The 21,811-nt window shown below is 40.9% G+C and overlaps 1 protein-coding gene across 2 annotated transcripts in view; it reads right to left on the bottom strand.

Annotated features, from left to right (window-relative positions):
- Positions 1–21,811, bottom strand: part of XRN2 (5'-3' exoribonuclease 2) — an 86,389-nt gene that overhangs the window by 15,756 nt on the left and 48,822 nt on the right. The window contains exons 21-27 of one of the 2 annotated variants that reach the window (XM_030558127.1): positions 18,177–18,260; positions 15,918–16,015; positions 15,749–15,828; positions 13,891–13,947; positions 9,397–9,465; positions 9,180–9,314; positions 7,501–7,634 (exon numbers count right to left, since the gene is read on the bottom strand). In XM_030558127.1, coding sequence (XP_030413987.1) covers positions 7,501–7,634; positions 9,180–9,314; positions 9,397–9,465; positions 13,891–13,947; positions 15,749–15,828; positions 15,918–16,015; positions 18,177–18,260 — 657 coding nt within the window. Of the gene's footprint in view, positions 1–7,500; positions 7,635–9,179; positions 9,315–9,392; positions 9,466–13,890; positions 13,948–15,748; positions 15,829–15,917; positions 16,016–18,176; positions 18,261–21,811 lie in introns of those variants that run through there. The other variant, XM_030558128.1, reaches the window with a different exon arrangement.

Genomic DNA, 21,811 nt, shown 5'->3' with positions numbered 1-21,811 from the left:
GGAGGCGAGTCAAACTGCCCTTTCCTGTCTAGTACACAGATAGAGAGTGGGGTGGAGGGGAAGGACACGTCACACTTCCAGCAGCATGGAGATGGGGTGCTCCCTCTTTTCTTTGCAGCTAGGAAGTAGGGGAGCACTCCAAGCAGCCAGGAGGCCATGCAGATGAAAGAAGCTGCCTTTGTGTTCCTGGCAGCTGAGAGCTACACATTTAATTCAACACTCACTTATAAAAACTCCATATCCTCTGCTCCTCCGTGAAGTCCAAGGAAAGCCCTCCAATGAGAGGAAATTAGTCCCCACAAGGTATAGGGTGCATCTTTCGTACTGACCCCCGAATCACAAGCACCTGCTGTATGTGTGTTTCAAGCTCTGTAACCCTCCCCTCCAACTGAAAAGTTAGGACACAGCCCCCTTCAGGAAGTAGCTCTGATCACATCTCCTTGTACAGCACTGAGGAACACGCAGATTAAGTATTCACAAGCAGGAATATCTTAATAATGAAGTAGAGTTTAAAACAAACTTATTACCATTCTTTGCATGTTTCTGACAGAAGATCACTTTAAGAAGGAAAAAAAAGCCTGAAAGTGAATGGTACTTCAAAAAGCTACAAGCAGGAGAGGAAAAAACGACAGTTAATATTTTCTTTGGTCTTTACAAATTAGGCATTTCCTAGAGCTATAAAGCTATATAAACTGCCTTCTCCAGCAACTCCTTAAGTAACAATTTATCTAATCAGTGTAGCAATCAAAGACAAGATTTCATGTTTACTGATTGCACTAATCAAAATCACTTTTCAAATGCAGCTAATTGACAAGTTTACTGACTGAGATGAAAGTCATAAATCACATACTCTGGATTGCAGAAACCAAATATGCCATTCACACAGTACCACCAGACTGCACTTGACTCCCCCAAGTTATCAGCACACAGACAATTATTCATCAACTGAAAATTGGCACATCAAAGTCAAATCAGAGAACAACGGTAAGAAACACCCACAGCAGGCTCTTGAAAAAGAGGTGGTGGTTTGATTGAACACATTGCCCTTCTAGAGTCCCATTTTACCTCATCATATATAAAATACAAATCTCCTAAAATAAAATCTCGCTTCCTCAACCCACAGTTTTAACTGCGTTATCTCTACTTTTCCCAGTACATTTTAAACTAGACAAAAATTGAGAGTGTGTGTTTTCCGGGAGCTTTTTAGTCAGATTACTATCTTTGACATACAACTATTCCCACTCATCAAGGCCTATCTTCTGTCCTCATCTGTAGTTGTTTTATAGTAATACAAAAAGAATCTTTTGATATAATCTGTGTGCGTGTCTCATTTAGAAAATCTTTTCCACGTGGCAGTGTAGGACTGCCCAGCTGAAGACTTGTGACTTTTCAATATCATCTCCAAGAACTCCTGGCAGAAGATTTTGTCCTCAGGCTTATTTGAGACACCAGTCGAAGAGCCTCTGGATGTTGGTGAGGCATTTGTCCTTGAGTTTTGAGAGAGAGAGAGGGGTATAAGAAAGCTGCCACAGCTAGATCCAGAAGCCCACAGTACCCAAAAACCCTGTTTAGCCAGAATTACAGCTAGCAGTAGAATTAAAGCTCAATCCTTTTTTTATTGCCTTGGGAATCATTTGTATTGCAGGAAAAACATATGGCATGTTTGCTACAGTTTAGTAAGAGGGCTACTGTCTACTGAAGGAAGACAAATGCTAAATTGCTCTCAGCTTGAATATGTGTATGACCAGAGATCCACAGAAGCCCATCTACTATGGGTCATCAGCAGGCCAGTTGTGGGCCACACTCTTTGAGGCATTCATTAGTAGGACCACAGAAAAGTGATCTGAAGAGAGATTTCTTCCGAAAACATCAGATTAGAGTCTGTATGGTATCTTGATGTATCATTACTGGATTGCAGAGGGCTTCATTCTCTACCTGGCAAATGGGAGTTGAGCTAAGATACATGATGCCATTAATTCCAGGAGCCTCAGGAACACATGAACTAGGTATTGACTGGACACCACCAAGCATTTCCTGAGATCCTTCTTGAGGAAGGTCAACTTTTGCTATTGTTGACACTATGCATACTCCAACCAGGGGTCATCTTTTGAGTAGAACTGAAAATGGATTTCTCTTGGCTTATCCTTATGCCCTGTAAGTCTTTGGCAAACCAGATTGTACACTCTACAGCATCTGCTCCCTCACTAACCAATCACTGAAGTATTGGAAGAGGTGGATACTAAGCCTCAAGTCCACTGCCACCAAATTTAGGGCAGTTAGGAAATAACTTGAGTGTAGTAGGAAGGTCAAACTAGATTTTCATGGCTTGAGGTAAAGATATCTCCTGGAAAGTCTCAGTATCATCAACAGAAGAGAAGGGAATAGGCAACACAGAAATTGGTAAAGAGTAAGGAAACTTCTTAGTCTTCTGTCCCTCCTCTTCCTCCAATTCAGAGGATACTCTGTTCAGGATACTTAGGAAATGGCAAACACAACGGCAACATTTTTACTTTCCTTGCTTTTTGAAAGATGCCTTTAAGAGGACTGAAGATGGCAATTGATGCCACATGTTAAAGGAAAGCTGAACTGCCCATAAGATTGTTGACTTGACATCCCTTTTCCCTACATGGGTGGGAAAGTCCAGGGGCACAAGAATCAATCTTCATGCAATGGAAGAGTAGGGAAACCGGCACTAGGGAAGTAATAATGACAGAAAAGGAAAATCTAACATTAGGAATAGACTGGATTTTTGATTTGCAGAACCACACCAAAAGAAGGGGAGACTTCAACAGCATTCCAAAAAAAAAAAGCTGAACTATTATCCTTGGAAATAGATGCTCAAATGAGAATACAAAATATTCTTGTCTTGGCAAGTGTTGGATCTGAGAACCAACCAAATCCAAGGACCCATTCAAGGAATGATCTTCTCTTTTATTGAATCTTCCGATTGGTAGAATGGGGCTCCTTTGGGAAAAATGTAGCGGAAACCCCAAGATCGTTCCTGAAACAAACCGATGGACTGGAATTCGACATTGATCAGTGGATTCAAGCCTCCTGAATTTGAAGGAATAATGCTATTTGTATCTGGAGTGTCTTCTATACGAGATGCACTCAGATGCTATGGTGATGCAAGAACGTAAGTACCTAAATGAATAGATCAAATCCATGTATCTAAGGCTCAGAGGATTGCTTTGAGAGTTCTCCCTCAAACTGCCAAGACATGATCTTCAAAAATGCAGAAATCAGTACCAGATACTCATGGTACTCCAAATGGGTTATTCAATCCCAACATTTGTTTCCTTTTCTCCCTTCAGATGAACACAAAGATTTGAAGTCTAAGTATTTCCTATGATCAAGGCAAAAGACAGTTATGCCTTTCATTCTGATTATCACATTCTTCTCTCCACACCATTACACATTCTCTTCTATTTCTGATTACTATAAACACTGTTTAAAAAAAATCAAAGTTAGTAGTTAGGGCTGGTGTCGTTAGCCTCTGTTTGCCAGATGCTGGGAATGGGAGACAAGGGATGGATCACTTGATGATTCCCTGTTCTGTTCATTCCCTCTGAACACCTGGGCACTGGCTACTGTCAGAAGACAGGACACTGGGCTAGATGGACCTTTGGTCTGACTCAGTATGGCTGCTCTTATTCTTAGTAGCCACAGTCACTCCACATTGGTTAGAGCAGCTGGGAAGGCTGTATGTGCAATGTGATACCTCAAAAATTTAAAGGTTTGATCCTGCAGTCCTTTACTTTGGGACTGGACAATATGTTTAATTTAAAATGGCTACCATTATTTTATCTCAACTATTCACTTCCACTTCCTGGGACTTCTGTTATTACTGAAATAATAAAGTTCGACACTCTCCCATTCTACAATTAATTTGCTCTCTCTCTCATGAATGCGTGCAAGCTGGCTAAAAGTACCGCAAATTTATAACATTATTTTCCCATTAGCTTTTTGCCCTCTCTTGTCTGTTTGTCCCAACTCTTCAAAACTAGGTTGGTCGCTCATCTGTTTTCCAAAATGGGTTTTCCCAAGAATTCAATAGAGAAATGAAAGTCATCATTTTAGTACCTTTTCAGGCAGTTCACCTAACTTTCCTCCTGCCTCTCTGAGGCCCAGTTCTCTCCATACATCTGCTACCATTATTGCCCACTGTAAACAGATTGAGCATGTAGCAGTGTCTGATCATGGGAGAAAGGAAGGTGGAAAGCTTAAGAGTTTCAACATATGAATGATTAACCATTTTAGGGTAAAAAAAGCCTACTTTAAAATATAACTGCATGAAAGCATGATAACTGGGCCTGAACTTAGGAAAGAAAGTCTTACTCCCTATGCTCAGTCTCTTTTCTTGCTGTTCTGCTCCGTTGTCCAGGACACAAAATCCACATCTGACACGTTTTCTGCTGGTGCTTCAGAGATCAGGATTCTGGCAAAGCCTGTAGGTTTCACTGTTGTCCATGAGAGGTTATCCACTCAATTCTAAACACACTACATGTTTAAAGCCCACCAAGTTTTCCCCCACCACTCCTGTTTCTAACATTGGGTGTGCTGACAGTCAACAACACAATCCTGCTTGAAGAAGTACAAATGCAGTTTTACAGAAAAGATCTTAGAACAATTTACTACACTATCACCATACAGAACAGCATCAAAGCGGTGCAACAAAGAGCAACACAAGATCAATCATTTGGAAGTGAAACCCCTAAGTGACGTAGGCCTTTAAAACAGATGAATTCTGAGCAACTGTGGGCACATCAAACATATTGGCATGTCAGGTTAATGCAGGGTTGTAGGAGGAGACTAAATTCATTTCAGAACACGACTATTAACATTTAACCAGGTGTAAGGTGAGAGTCAGGGAAGTTTATCCATTATCCCACATAGCTCAGATACTTTTTTCTAATCATACATTGAATAACCAATGATTAAAGCAAAGAGGACTTTTTAAAGATTATCTTTTGGAAGTTTTTCAATATTTTCTAGGATTGTAAGTATCCATATTCCCTTTAATAGGATTTTGACTACAGCAGAACCCCATTTACCTGAGCCTCCATTTTCCAGCTCTCTGCATTAATCGAACCACCAGTGTGCACACACAGGAATATGGAAAATTGATGCTTTAGCCCCGGTCCCCATCACCCAGGGCTGAAGCATATAACTTAGCTTCGCAGGGGCCACTGTGGTGTGAGGCCCCAGTAAATTGCAACAGAAAGGTTGAGAAACACTGTTGTAGACAGTCGCTATAACGTTCAGGGTTAGAGTGTAAAAATGACCAGTACCTGTACAACTTGTTAAAAACTCACATTAGTTTTCTTGTTATTAAATGAACAAAACATTATTTGCAAAACTAAGGGTTTGTATATTGTGTTAAGCAGGTAAGTAGATGAGAAAGGGGGTAATGTTTGAATGCTTTTCCAAGATGGGGCAGCTAGTTTAAAAGCAACTCCGCATCTTAAAACAACAGCGAAAACTCTTTGCCGATTCTCCTGATTAGCTGAATTTTTTATTATCCAGTCTGGCCCCAGTCCCAGTTAGATCAGCTAAACAGGATTCCACTGTATTTGGTGCTACTCTGAGCAGAGTTTTCCGATCTAGACAGTTCAATCAACATCAGTGTAACTCTTATGCTAAACATCTTTGATGCAAAATGTCAGTGTTGACATTCGAATGGCTACCTCAAAAAGTGCTGATGCTCATGTAGTGCTAAAGAGAGGCACAAAGGAAAAACAGTTTTTTTCCTTCCCCTTTGAGTACAAAGAGATGGTCAAGTTTCTTAACCCTCCTGTGCGGGACACAACAGTTTAAATATGAGATGTTGCAAATCTCAAACTTAGTTTAGATCAACACAAAATAAATAGGTCGAGACATTTCTTTCACACTTATTTTAAAAGTGAAATGGGCTCAAAATTCAGAACCCCTTGAGTAATGAGAGTCTTAAAATAACTGACGGAGCTTTGAACAGGAATAACGTTTCAAATTCCCACTATATAACAGTTTAAACCCTTTCTTTCTGCCTCATACAGAGAAAAGTTTTCAAAGCACTAACACACAATGCAGAGGTAACAATTTAAGGAGATAAAAAAAAAATGAAATCTGTTCAATATTCTAGTTCTTGGCAAAGACAAAGCAAGCAATTAATTTTTTTAAGGCTACATATAATGGTAGTTGCCTTGAGACATGTCTTATGGTCTTTTTGGATTGCAGCCACGCTTTACAGTGATAGACTCAAAGCGCTCAATGTATTTAGCTTAACAAAGAAGAGGTTAAGGAGTGACAGGCTCAGAGTCTGTAAGTGCCTACATGGGGAACAAATATCCGATAATTGTCTCTTCAATCTAACAGACAAGGTACAACAAGATACAATGGTTGGAAATTGAAGCTAGACAAATTTAGATTGGAAATATGGCATGAATTTTTAACAGTTAAGGTAAATAACCACTGGAACAATTTACAAAGCATTGTGGTGGATTCTCCATCACCTGCAATAAAATCAAGTTTGGACATTCTTCTAAAAGATATGCTCTAGTTCAAAGATAAATTGTTTCGGGGAAGTTCTATGTCCTGTGTTATATAGGAAGTCAGACTACATGATCACAGTGATCCCTTTTGGCCTTGGAATCTATGGCAACTCTACATGTACAAATGCACCTGCTCCAATAGTAGAGTACAGTATTAATATTGCAGATGTTGGCCAGTGGACCCCCGCAACTGTACTTAGTAGCACAGATGCTTGTGTCGCTATCTCCAGTCCCTCCTAGTTAATCTCTTGGAGGGACAATTTTAGGGAATGCTGATGCTAGATTTTAGTAGTTGTACTTCTACTTTCTGAAAAAGCATGTTCATTCATAGATTGAGAAAAGAGTCTTTTCTTTTAAATTAAATTGATGACTTTTCTGTTTTATATTGGCAGGCAACTAGTTTTCTATTTTGTTGTTTTCTGCCAATGTAATAGAAACACCATGAAGTGAATTTTTAAAAATGCTTTCCTCAGCAGTGATTTAACAGGCTGGCTCCCAACATAAGAATACAACTGAGCTAACATACAACATCAGCACCTGTAACATTGGGGGTTGGGGAGGGGAGGAGAGAGAATGACAAGAAACTGAAAAAAAAGCATCTGTCTACACCATAGTCACAGACTGAGCACTGGCTCGTGCTGTAATGCACAGTTACAGCAGTTGTCACTTTTTGTTTTATAAAATGGTTCCCTTCTCCAAAGCAGGACAGTGGGGAATCTGTATCAGAACCCAGGAAGAAGCAGAAACATAATTCACTTTACTCAAGTCTTGTAACTCCTAACCATTCTAAGTGCCTTTCCTATAGTCAGCAACCCATGAATGTGCTCTTAAACCAAATAGCCCTTCAATTTTATCATGAAGAATACTATGTAGTTGTAGCAAAATAAAAGTCAGACAGTTCAATTTTAAAATTCATTAAATTTGATAATGCGGGAGGGGGGAGGAAGGGGTACAAAACAAAAAAACTTACTTGACAACAATTTAGGAATCTGTGGTTGGCCACCTAGAAGTGGTCTGTATGGGTTTCCCTGATAAGCCCCAAGTGGTGCTGCATTACTGTAGACTCCACTTCCTGACTGTCCTCTTTCCCGTGACATTGCATGGCTGTAATGTAAAAGAAATGGAAAGTGGTACAAAAGTTATTTTCTCAAAGCCATATTACTAGAACAGCTGCTACCAAGCCAGTCAAACATGCAGCTTCTCCAGCATGCTGATGGAGATGCTCATGAGCAGTGCAGTAATGCACCACCTGTAAAGGTCCCATGCACAAATGTGAAACTCACATTTTATGACCTACTTGTTTACTGTGAAAATTCTCTTATGCCACAGCTTGCCAAAGAAAAGTAGTTTTTTGTTTTTGTTTTTTTTTTGGGGGGGGGAGGGGTTTGCACAAACAGTGTAAAAGTTTAGGTAACTATCATACATATTCTGTAGAAAAAATGAAAATGCAGATACATTTAAGAGCTGTTTCATTGTAGAAGTACCTTCACTAAGATTTTGAAGTTGGTTTGTTTGGGAATTTTCTTGTATTTTTAATTAACGTTTTAATAAGACATCATGTTCTCAACATAGCTGTCGTTTTGTGACTGCAAAGCATGGCAAGAGGGAAAGCGATTCATGTGCACTTGCAGTGAAACAATTCTATTTCCCAGGGTGTGAATGGAAGGAAGAGTGTTGCTTGCAACTTGTCATTCCTCATCTTTCTTCCAGGCCACAATTCAATGGACAGAGACTCCCACTTCCCTGGCTTTCTACAAGTGTCATCTCTCTCCCTTCCCCAAGCCTCTTATCTATCTTTAGTGCCTTTGTCTTCCTCCTTGAGAAAGACGTTGAAGCCCAGCAGTTCAAACGGTTGGGACAGTCTGAATTGGCTGTTTGGTAATGTTAATGTTAACCTCCTTTAAAGCATTTTCTGTACTTCTACGCTGATAATACTCAATAGTGGCTTGTTAGCTCTACTCATTCTCCCCAACAAGCAGATTCAAAATTATACATGCCTGCCTGTGCACCTCAGCTTAGAAAAGTACAAACCTAACCATTAGTTTCCGATGTATAAATTTCAGATCATTCCTTTTGCTTGCAGCATTACTATCTAGGATTCCTAAATACTCAGAAAAATCATTTGGAATTTTGGAGCCACATCATCAGTTAAACGTGGTGAACTGACTTCCATCTTTGTCCAAAGTACTATCAAAATCAAATGGATTATGGCAGACCACATGAACTCTGAACGAACGTCATTTAAGAAAACAAAAACATGGAAGACATCCCAATTCTAGTTACACAATCTTAACTATTACTTCTCTGTAATATTCTCCTTGTAATTTCCAGTACTTCAAAGGAGTACTGGAGAAGCAAAAGTTGAAGAAACACAGCAGGAAAGCCAATTAGAAATACTTTACAGAAAAAATAATCAACCAGAAGAATGTAAGCCGACTATAAAATTCAAGTATTTAAGAACATTTTGAAAATGTAACTCATCAGTATTGATTTTCAATATATAATTGTTTAAGTGACCCACATATAAACACCAACTTTAACCACTGATCATTGTATATTCCTTTATTATTAGAAAAGAAAAGATAAAAGGCATCTCAGCAAAGCAGTTAAGAATTGCTACTTTCACTAAGTGTTTTCACTGCTACTCACCCTAAAGTTCTGAATGCAGACTGGTCCAAATGAACTGGCCTTCTGTCTCGATTAAAACCAAGCTGGGGCCTCCAAGGCCTGCCATTATTGTTGGTTTTTTCCCAGTCACCTGGCTTCAGAACTGGTGTAGGTTTTCTGAATATTAAAAAGAGACAACAATAGTTTGTTTCTCTATGCATCATTATAAAAATGAAGGAAAAAGATGACAATTACTTACTTTGCTCCAGGTAATACTACAGCCTTGAAAACAAAGTCTTCTTGAAATTGTGGATCTTTGAAATTGATACTAAGAGAAAAAAAATATTTGAGATAGTTATGCTGGATATACATTTGGCCTGATACATAAGATCAAACTATCCTAATGAAATAGCAGTTTCCTGCATTATTTACAGAAGTGATGCAGCGTACTTAACTGAATTATTTTTTCTAATTGCCAAGTTATTGGTGTGCTGTTTATTCATCATGCCAAAACTTCCAGCAAAAAGTGCAGGCAAGGGCATATGGGATACACTGGCTCAAACAGGCCCCAATATACTCCAGAGGGATGCCTCTCTCCCTGCACTAGATGTCAGCCCAGGAATGGATGTGGAGTTGTTAGTCCTACATGCAACAGGGAAAGGGCACCTTGCAAGCCCTTAAACATGGTAGGCCCAAACCAAAGCTCTAGCTAAGAAGATCATTCATTTTAGAGCTCATCTTCAGGGATCCTATGTATCAATAGAGTGAAAACAATCCTGTGGTGCAGCAGCACATCCACAGGCACCTGAGGAAAAGAAGGGGACTGAAGATTCCACACACAGTATTTCACATTCTTGCAGAAGTTAGCAATGCACAGGAACAGAGTCAACCTGTGGAACTCCTTGCCAGGGGATGCTGTGAAGGCCAAGACTATAACAGGATTCAAAAAAGAACTAGATAAGTTCATGGAGGATAGGTCCATCAGAGGCTATTAGCCAGGATGGGCAGGAATGGCGTCCCTAGCCTCTGTTTGCCAGAAGCTGTGAATGAGCGACAAGGGATGGATCACTTGATTATTTCCTGTTCTGTTCATTCCTCCTGGGGCACCTGGCACTGGCCACTATCGGAAGACAGGATACTGGGCCAGCTGGACCTTTGGTCTGACCCAGTAGGGACATTCTTATGTAATGCTTGCTTGGTGGGCTGACTGAGAGGTAAAGAGACTTAGACTGTAAGCTCCTTGGGTCAGGGATAGTCTTTGTTCTGCGCTAGTACAGCACCTAACATAATGAGGTGTTAGTCCCTGACTAGGGCTCCTAGGTGCTATGTGAATACAAATAATAAACAAGGAAAGGAAGCATGAAAAAAAAGAGAGTAAATAAAGTCTTTTTATTAATCAGTATTTAATATTCTTGTATCTGCATATTTTCCCTCTGGAAAGGGAAGGGGAGGGAAAACTGAAAGAAGTTGCCAACTGTGCACTCGAGGAAGCATCTTTTGGCCAGCAAGTGAAAGGGTTGGTGGGACTCTCTTCCATGGAATAGTACCATTTCCCCTTGCATTTGATGAAGGACGCCCCAAATCCCACCTGAGCTGCCTGTTCCAATACGTGGATATGTACATTGGCTTCAGTGGCATTCTGTAGACTCAGTACAGTAAGCTGTTCAAGGTGACGGGGGCACACTCTTCTGGCTACCTTGGGCCAGTGGAACAGCCCCTGGAATTGGGGACAGTGGGGTGGAAAGGTATACCCCTCCCCCCCCAAGTATGCTGGGCATAGCTCTGGCACACCTAAGGATATGGCACTCTGGCTTGGCCTTAACCAAGAAAGGCCTGGTGCCAACTGATGCAAGTCATTCTGAATCACTCTGGAGAGCTGCTGCATGAGAAGTGACCAGAGCCTGGTTTCCCATCTCTTCTAGCCCTTGGTGACACACAGAGTACCTGCCGAGAAGCTTAGCGTCACCCAGGCATCAGAGGCAATGTATGTGTGGGTTAAGCATAGACATTGTTGAATCACATGGAGCGCATCATTTGAAACCTGTTATCTCACTGGCTACCCTATGTCAATGCAGGGTACCTACCGCACTAAAAGGAATAATGAAAAAGGAGAACTACGAGGGAAACAGCAATAAATCTACTCTAACGATAATAAATGTTTGTTTCCAACAAGGAAAACATGTCAGAAGGAAAACCAGCTGGAGGCTAGAGGGATTCTGACTACATGCTCTGGTGACTGGAAAGAACTGCAGGGTGGTGCCATGGGTCTTGATACAAACTAGGGTCAAAGCCTTTGGTATCTCACAGGAGCACCGCAACAAGGAAGGAAAGGCTTACAGCAGAAAAAATATGCTGCGGTAGGTGTAGTACCTGACACTACTTTTAACTTGTTACTAGAAAGTGACCAAATTCCCATTTGACCATGTTGTCCTTTTAATAATATCCTGAACAGGCGCATCCTGGATATTTCAGCCTTGAACTACCTGCAAGCAGATAGTCCTATCTAACTGAGCCATGCTATACCCCATTTGAGACTAGGGAGTACACAGACCATGACTAATTTTCTCTCTCAAATATTTTATATATCTCCAGAAGTGAAAGGTTACAGGTGCAGCATTAGACACCCTCTATTGTAATGCACCAACTTAAAGCAAATCAGAATGACCTACAGCATTCTGGTTCTAAATCAATTTACTGTCAAGTGCATGAGTAATTCAATCTTTTGTGACTAAAGATTTATCCTTGGAAGATTTGTATGGTTCTGGTTGGACAACAGTATGCTTCATGATGAATAAAGAATATCATGGTTAAGGCAAAGTCAACATTTATTCCTACATATGCTGCAACAAAAAGTAGGCCAAATTGCAAGAAATGTGGCTACAGGTGAAGATTTCACAATGAGTGGGATACTTGTTTTTTCTGTCACTTGGTCTTCTCTGAGAAGACATCTGTCAATCTGTACCAACATTACTGATCAGGCCCCGCACATATAGATACAGACCTATGCATTCAAAGTAGGCCCATAAACACTACCAGGTGCCACCAACCTCAAAGAGAAAGTTGGAATGACAGATTACAGGAGGACTGTCATGCATTAGCAGGATTCTCTGTGAAGACTCCAATTTACAGATGAAAAGTGGTCCCATTCTCATAGGAGAATCCATCTGTCAGTCTATGGCTCTACTACAGGGACAGAGAAAGCCATAGCACAAAAGGAACAGAAGACTAAGAAGAGGGGACAGACTCCCTTTAATCATCAAATGAAGGCGTTAAGTCAGAACAGCAGAAAAGATACATGAAAGAGAATGAGCTTCCACCAATGATGGTATTGATTATTTATATTTTTAATAAAATACAGGAAACGGCCTTCAGGATCCAGTGACCAAAGGAGTTTTCAGAGGATGCCTGTACTGTGATATAACAGCCCTTTAAAGGCTTGTCAAGGGAGCATGAGAGTCTGGCAGTGCCTTATTCCAGCATTTTCTGCCAAGAATACAATTATAGGACTCGGAATTTGAGTGTTCAGGGAGAGGAATTGCTCTAGGGAGGGCAGTAATCCAAGACTGCTGCCTCTATTTAGGACCTGAGACCAGTGTGCCCAGTGTAGGGCGGTTGGTAAATCCCCAAAGCACTTTGGAACTGCTAGGATATGATTACTGGAAAGAGTGCAGAATATCATGTAGTCAAGGAGGCAAGATGGCTGGGGGCCTTGCCCCAAGACAAGGAAATGAATTTTGTCTTCTGGGCTTTGGTCTCTTGAAGGGTCTTCTTATAAAAAAGCAATAAAACTTTGCCACCAGACCCCCTGGGGAGAGTAAAGACGTGGACAAAGAAACCCAAGTGGAGAAAATCTGTTATACCATAACTCCATAGGTATAAGCCCTTTGGTTTGCTTAAGCCCTCAACAATGTGTAAAGGGAATGAGTGGAAGGAAATGAATCCCAGACAGAGGAAAACCTTTTAGACCACATCAGACTGACACTGGGTTTGACTCACTGAGAAATGTTAACTTCAGATGACCTTTGCACAGCACATAGTGCTACAAAAAGGGTCAAGCAGTAGGTGGCTTTCTAAAAAGCTACCCTATTAAGGTAAAACTTTAGAGCCCTAGAGTCATGGAGAAAGGAAAATTCCCTGATTAAGGTAAAAAGGAGAACAAACCCTTAGAACTATTCTTCAGTTTAACCCTAAGGACAACCTTATTGGGGAAAGCTGTATGAAGGGTTTCTTACAGATCAGGGACAGTCCAAAGAACTGAGACACCAACCTATTACACTGCAGTTTAACTTTAAAAAGGGATACTGTCAATTTGACTTTATTGATCTTTACCCTTACAAAAATCAATTCAGTTTGATAGAGCACCATTATAGGCACAATGTCATGAATATTTCCTGCAATATTTTTAAAATGCAAATGAAGATTTTAATATGACATGTTGGAGGCATTTTTTACTTGTTTATACTCTCTGAAGGACAACTCAGGTTCAGCAGCCTACCATGACAAAGTTCATGCTTCATGTCAGAACACAAGGTAAAGTTAACAACATTTTGTAGCTTTGGTTAACTTTTAATGTTTTCTTCACATGCATAAGAGATTAGATTCTGAAGCAATCTATGACAAGGTGCTGATTCTGGAGCAAGTTCAACAGCTACAGAACCCCAGATTACACTGGGCTTGGATTGATACATTTCAGTAAGCAAAAAAAAGCAAAACACCCCACAACCACTAGCACATTCACACAACATTAACTCACCTGATGGCAGAATTCTGTGTCAGATCACGCAACAATGGAACAGGAGACTCTACTGTCCTAATGAAAGGAAAAAAATTACCAACTTCACTTTCCCCAATTTGAGACTGTTGCTATAATTCACACGTTCCTGTCTGAACAAAGCAATCTATAACCCACACACACTGAAGTTTTGAAGAATTGTATCGCTTTACAATTTAACCAATGGCTAGCTGTTCTTACATCTTTTTAACAGTAGTTTCCAAAAGATGCAAGAGTTTCCTTTCTAATTAAAGTAGACTACATTGGATGCACAGTTCTAACTAAACTGTGCCCCTTAAATCCAAGCAGTCAACAACTTGACACGCAGAAGGAAACTGCCTCTGTTATTAATCAGAAGTATGCTCCTCCTCTGAAGATAACAGCAATAAAAGCCTCACTCCCTGTTTCATACTCCTGCCTGTGATCAATTTCAGAGTACTAAATAGCTCACTGGATCAACCTTTAGGTCATCAACAAGTGCTGTGCACCCCCCTGGTTGGGCACAGTGATCACCATCTACTTGTTAGTTCCTTTTGACCAAAAACTGCAGCTTCAGTAAACCAAGGCATAGGCAAGTGTGTATTACTACCCTCAGAAAACATGAATTCCAGGAGAATACTTCTAAGTATAATACGGCAATAGATCCCTTCTCCTGGGCTGCATCTATGCTAGGAAATTTTAGCAAAAACTTGCCACTGATTTACAGCTACACCAATGATAGATTTATGAGAGGACTGGTGTAGACAGTGCTTCCATAACTTGGTGCCTTGAGTGCACTACAGGTCCCACAGCTGCTTAGCATTAATTCTTCCAGATCTCACCTGCACTACCGCTCCCTTCGGTGCAGCTTTAATTCTGCAGGAAATTTTGATAAAATTCCTCAATGTTTAACGACCCAGAAGTGGGGATCTATATTAGTCACTCTTGCCTAAGTTACATTAGTTGATCAACACAAATCAGGGTGACTGGGAAGAAGTTATTCTTAGAGGAGCTTCCCTGTTGTGTTTAATCAAAGTTTATCAGAGCTTTCAGCATCTTATTTAAATGGGTTTCACAAACTAACTTAATACATCATTTAAAAAGCTCTGTGTTAATGAACGTTTTAAAAATTACGCATCGAAAGGGTATGCTCCTAATTTACTGCTAGGCCCTAGACAGACAACTAAGCATGCTTTTCTCTGGGTTATTCTCTAGTGAATTCAACAATAGTATGAAGACAAATGATATAAAATTTCGATGGGCATGATCCAGTAAAGCACACAGTGCTGCAACCTCAACATCAGACTGGAACAAGATTCTCCTGATCTACTGAAAGATGATCAGACACCCAAACACCACAAGATTATTGAAGACAGTAGTCCCACTTATGATCTCTCCCCTGCTCCCCCCCACCACCACTAGCTCTTCAGCTGTTAAAGTTTACCATGTAGTACGTGGTACACAGTATTCTCTTCATATCAAATACATAAGACCCGTCTCTCCCAGAAGGCAAATAATGAAATTAGGATGACCTCTATTGATTTCATAAATAATGAAGATACTTTCTCGAGCATGTTAAAGCCCACTACCTTCCAGAGGTCTTAAGGCAAATCCTTCCAAAGCAGAGCAATGCAATGGGACTGGAAAACCATAAACACTAGTTGAAGTTTTAAATGGATAATAGCAAGCAACCTGCTTTGAACTCTAATGGAAACAGTACTTAATTCCAAAGCCCAGTATTTAGAGAAGTCAGACTTTTCTGGGTTTTTGTTGGGGAGGGGGGGAGTTTTGTTTTAGTTCAGACACAGCTAAAGGAAGTATCCTTCAGCAGCAAACAACTCAGACTGAAAGCTATACTCACTGATCTGGAAGAACTGCATTTTCATTCAGAGTAAGTTTTCCCTGGATTCCATGGCACAGTTCAGGGGGTATATCCACTGGCTATAGAAAAAATACTTTTTCAGCTGAAGCAGACAACCACACCACTCCCTCCCACAAATGCAATAACCTTAGAACAAAACGTAACATACCTCTGTGCTATTGGATTTGTACAGTTCTAAAACAAAGTCACAAAGCAAGTGATGTTTTCCAACAAACAGAACATCGCCACCAAGACTATTTCTTCTGTCTAGAATAGGAGAAAGGGAAAATAGCACCGTAATTCAGCATGAAGGAAATTTAAAGCAGCAATATATGCCAAGACAGCACCATTTTGTTGACAAGTGTCTGCAGTAGCTCACTAACTCTCTACTGAAAGTTTCATTTCTGTTAAGGAGATACTGTAATGCATACTCCATTGATATAAGTTCAAATTCTTCTCTATGGCTTGCACTTTTGAGGGGGATATGGGTCTCAATCAAGGAAATATTTATCTGCTAATTATTTGCAATGGTGTGACCACACTTGTACAAACAAATCAATGTGGCCCTAGCCTCTGTCCATCAGAACGGAGATATCCAATCGGAATTAGGAGCTCTGACAATCTGCTTTGTGGAGGAAGTCTCCTCGGTTAATGACTTGCAAGGCTGCAAAATATAGATTAGTCTGCTCTTATCCTGTAGGGACCTGTGTGTTAGTATGCCCTAACTTTCCACCCAACAGGCCGAAATGCAGAGCAATATGAAAGCAGGGAGAGGTCCTAGGGAAGCAATCTTTCCCCCAACAAGCCCATAATAGTAATTTCTTCACCATGACTAGGATCTGAATGCAGGCTTCTAGGTTCTTCTCCCTGGCATCCAGAAGCAGAGGAACTGCTGAAAGGTCTGAGAAGGGAATTGTCTCTATGTAGGATCAAACATATGTGCTGAGGCTTCCCTGGGCCTTTGATGACTGACCCAAGTTTCAGGATTTTTTCTAAGGATGGCAACACTTTTCTCCTCTGTGGTATTGTTTGCATCCAAGTGCTTTTACCCCTGTTCAAGAAGAGTTCCAGAGAAGGAAGAGGTTTGGAGTGAGATGTGCTACTAAATCCACCTTCAGGCGCAGAACCAGGAGGGCATGAAAAGTTTATTTATGATTGTAATTCTTTTGCAAATGTAAGAATGACAGCTGTTGTGTTCAGGACAGAGCAGTCTTTCACTACTATCTGGATAACAGTGAGATGCATGGAAAGGACTCTGCGTTAGTTTTTTTTGTGAATCCTTTACTTGATAGGACTGGGAAAGGAAAGAGATAGAGCCTTCCCATTCTTTGGCCAATTCATCCCCTGGTTTCAACAGCCACCTATGGCAGAGGAGTCCCAGCGTAGGATGGGAGAGGGACAGAAGTGAAAGCAAGCTGAGAGGAGGCTGTATGGAGGAGATTGTTAGACTGGGGAAGATAAAGCTCCAACCTACCCCCTTTGGAGCACTGGGAAGGAAACTGCATAAGCTTGGCTGAGTCGGAATAAGGCCCTTGGATTTAGTCTCTCTAGGAGGTTAGGGCGGGAAAAAGTAATCTTGACATCCCCCTCCAAACTACTTTCCTCCTTCTCCTGTACTCAGGCATGGTGGCCAACTGTGAGATGTCCCGCTCTATGGAGGTATGTTTCCTGACCTACTGTGAGAGCACCTGCACCAGCCCCATTCCCAGTCATATTGAAGCCACCAGGGAAACTTGTAGCAATGTGGACCTGATGAACTCTGTTCATAAATGGGTCCACAACAGGAAGCTGAAGGGTGGCACTGACACCAGGGGAGAGTCTATAGTTCCTGACTGGTTTTTTTCCCTCCTCTCAGCTTCTTATCCTGGCTTTCCACCCTGAAGACAGAAGCAGACTGAAACAGCCACCTTGAGCTGGCACCTCACCTGGAAGAATCCGCCTACATGGAGCTTAGAAGCTGGTCATGAAAATTCCTGTATCCTGATTGGACACAAACTGTCCAGTGGACAGAGGACAGGTGTATCCTCATTCAGTTTTAACCAGTCTCACCACAGAAAATAATTGAGTGCATTCTTTTGATTAAAATGTGTTCATCTAGCAATTTGTCATTCAGGTAGGGCGTACCAACTCAATCATTTCATACAATAACCTGAAAATTAGATTTTGTGTTAAAATTCTGCTATGGATCTGCTTAATTTTAATAAGTGCAAGTGAAGGCTGATAATTCTGTTTTTATAGCAAAGATCACTCCATTTACAGCCATTGAATTATTTGTGGAGCAAAGGTTGCGGTTTGACATAAGGAAATCAATAGCAGCCATCTATTATATCCTGTTCATTTGAGTTTTAATACTGCATGAAAGATAAGTACACTAATAATGAAAGCCTTAACGATCACCGTCATCATAATGAAATATCATAATTCTTACTTTCATCAGGAGTGAGGTCAGGGTAAACCTCTTCCAGAGCAGCTCTCAGACGGCGCTCATCAACGAATGGCAACAGAGCAACACCTAATTAAAACAAGCTATTAGTATTGATGCAAAACTTTCACAATCATTGAGCTAAGTCACCAAGTTACCCTGCTTATCTAACAACGATAGATTAAATTGATTTCTTCCATTGAAAGTGAGAAAAAAACCCAAGCAACAGTCAAAAGGATTCAGTCAACACTGAAAAAAAATTTTAATTCCAGTTTGTTCCAGAATTTTCCAAATACTTTAGGAAAAGCGTTAAAAAAAAACAAAAACAAATCCACTACCACATAAGCAGCTTTGACAAATATGGCAATTTTCTACAGTATCTTACTGCATTCAGTTTGTATCATTGTGGGCCAAGGACTGCATGTAATTCCATGGGAGAGCTCGTCCAGGAATTAAGAACGGTACAGGGGTTGGGGTGATTAGGCAAATTTACTTAGGTTGTAACACCTCCAGACAGGTACCACCCTTCCAGGGAGACTTGCTGATACAAGTATAAAATGGATTCTCCAAAGGACAAAGACAACAGACAAGGATGTATAGCCTGAGTTTAAAATGACTCCGAGATGTCCTTCTGATCCAGCAAATTGACAGGAGCTTCTATCCAAAGGGAAGGCCCCAATCCTTAGGGAAGGGCTGAAAGGACTGACACTGATCAGAGCACTTGTGGAAGCAGGGGTGGGAGGAGTGATCGCTGATAACTTTGTAACATGCATGCAGATTCTTTTATTGTTTTAATGTTTTCTCTGTAACGCTTTCACCTTCAGAGTAAGTGTCCTTGCTTAGCTATGTGGTAACTTAAAACCATGGCTAATCACACTGTTTAAAGCCTCTGAGAAGGCAAAGCAGGACTGCTCTGGCACTCTGACTTTCTATAGAAACCCCTATAGGAAGGGGACTGGCAGCCTGGAAAAACCCCAGTGAGAAGGCACAGATGCAGGTCTCTGCCCGAGGGAGGTGATGGCTCAGGATCCTAAAACCGGTGCCCTTGGTGGGAGGGGGAATACAAGTGCAGCATCACTGAATTGTGACAGCAGCAATCCTAGGGTCATTTTTATATTGCATCTATTTTTACATGTTAACATTGTATGTTATATACAAGAATAGCTTGATTTTCAGATTTCATGCTGTGTTTGCAATGCTGACATTTAATTTTATTTTAACAAACTAGTATACAGAAGTCAGAAAACATGTATGGAATCCCAATTTTAGTCACTTCTGATTATAACCATACTCCACAAAAGACAGAAATGAAATTCTATATACTTAATACAGGAATCTTAACTTTTTAAAGCAATTATTTCATTTAAAAACTTTAATCTTTAGTATTTACTTGCTAAACTGAATTAATTTTTTTTTTAGAACTGGACAATTTCAGAAATAAGACTTAGAACTCTAATTTATAGTAACACATGGCATTGCACCTTTCCAGGTACCCATTACTACGAAAGTATCCTTTACAAAGTTCAGCTCAAGGTTAACACATCATGCCCCTCCAAACAGGGCTGGCTCCAGGCACCAGCTCAGCAAGCAGGTGCTTGGGGCGGCATTGTCGGGCTCTTCGGCGGCGGGTCCCTCGGTCCCTCTCGGAGGGAAGGACCTGCTGCTGAATTGCCACCGAAGAAGAAAGCGGTGTGGTGGAGCTGCCGCCAATCGCGACTCCCCCCCCCCCGCCCCCCGCCGCCGCTTGGGGCAGCAAAAACTCTGGAGCCAGCCCTGGCTCCAAAGCAAGCAAGTCCACTTCCCTGAAAGGATCAGAACCAGGGGGAGGGTGCATGTGTGCAAAGAGTAACAACTAGGAGAACAAAACTGCAAGAGACTAATTGTTAAGGGGATTTACACACCTATTGTTAGTAGAATGGCTGAACAAAGATCCACTGTTTTGCACTCCACTATGAAAAGTGGCTAAATGAGCCAAGCAGGGCCAGACAGACAGGCAGAACTGCAGGGTCTCAATGCGTAGATGAGACAATGGTGTAGGAAGGAGGGGTTTAGATTTAGTAGGAACTGGGGAAACTTTTGGGAAAGGGGGAGTCTGTATAGGAAGGATGGGCTCCACAAACAAAAATGGAACCAGATTGCTGGTGCTTAAAATTAAAAAGGTTATACAGCAGTTTTTAAACTAAGGGCTGGGGGAAAGCCAACAGCTGCAGAGGAGCATGTGGTGTGGATATCCCTCAGGGCAGGATCTATAAATGGAGATTCCCTATGTCCTAATAAGGAGGAGAGGATGGATGATGATAAAATACACCTCTCTAATAAGACTTTCAGTGTTTCATTTGGAAGGTTCTATTTATCTCCCGTCAATTTTTGGTAACTATCCCACAGGCTATCTTCCATGCCTTCTTTTTTCTCTCTCTCGGTGCTCCCTCAGTGGCAAATCTTATTCACTTGCATGACTTTGACCATCAACTTTGTGCAAATAACTCTCAAACCTACCTCTTCACTCTCTATTCAAACCCATGTCCCTGCCTGCCTTTTTGACATCTCCTCATGGTTGTCCAAGTCCCAAAACTGTGCTCTTTGTGTCCTGCCCCATCCCTTGATGATCTCTGTCACATGGACAACATGATCATCGTCCCAGTCTCTCAGACCTGTAATCTGGGCATTATCCTTGAATAAATTCAGTCTAGCTCTAGATCCACCATATTCAAGTAGTATCTAGAACATTGCTACTACCTGACCAAGACAGCCTGAATTTCCATCACAAACACCATTCCAATCTCTGTTGCAAACTTAAGCACCTCTCTCCATTACACAGCAACCAGGTCTCACCTCCTCCAGGCCCTACCATGCCCACATAAGCTAGGAGGGTGCTACAGATGAGAAGGTGGTAAGTCAGAAAAAGTGCATGAACCCACTGGAGGCAAAAAGGGAGAGGACAGTGGAGATCTAGGTTCAGATCTGGGGTGAACACACTCCAGAGCCTGTGGAAAGGTCTCTGCACAACTGTTTGCACCACGGGTAATTGTATTTTTTCCTCACTATTGTCTAATATAAGCAATATGCACAGGAATCATTAGTAGCCATTTCTTCTAGAGCAAGATCATTAGCAGCATCTATAATTAGTAGACCAACTAAAACAACCGAGCTATTCTATATGAATTAGATTAACTTGGGAAAAAAATTATGTTTTGTTATTGGTATTTTTGGACACTTGGGAGGACACTACAATGACGGAGGGCACATAATTGCCTAGCCGTATCATGAAAGGGCAATGTTGTATTTAACTGGCAAAACTCCTAACTTAAATATTGACAGAATAATATAACTGATATTTTAAAAAGACAAAAAAGAGTACATTAAGTACTATACATTATTTCTTCATTCTTAGTTTGTATGTACCTGAAATGTTTCTTTATTGCCTACAGCATTGTTCACAAGGAACTAATGAACTACTGATTGAACAGAATATGATCCATTAATTAAATGCAAAGGAGACAAAAGACTTAATTATATAATAAGGTTGATAAAGAATAGAAAAATGATTAATCTATTTCTGGCCAAAATTAACTAGTCCAGAATGACTGCTAAAATTACTATTAATCATTGCTAATCCTGGATCAGTTACTGAATCATAATTG

The sequence above is a fragment of the Gopherus evgoodei genome, chromosome 3 (assembly GCF_007399415.2).
Source record: "Gopherus evgoodei ecotype Sinaloan lineage chromosome 3, rGopEvg1_v1.p, whole genome shotgun sequence".
NCBI classification, from domain to species: domain Eukaryota; kingdom Metazoa; phylum Chordata; order Testudines; family Testudinidae; genus Gopherus; species Gopherus evgoodei.
Note: the sequence above shows the minus strand (reverse complement) of the source record. Positions and strands in the feature narration are given on the sequence as shown.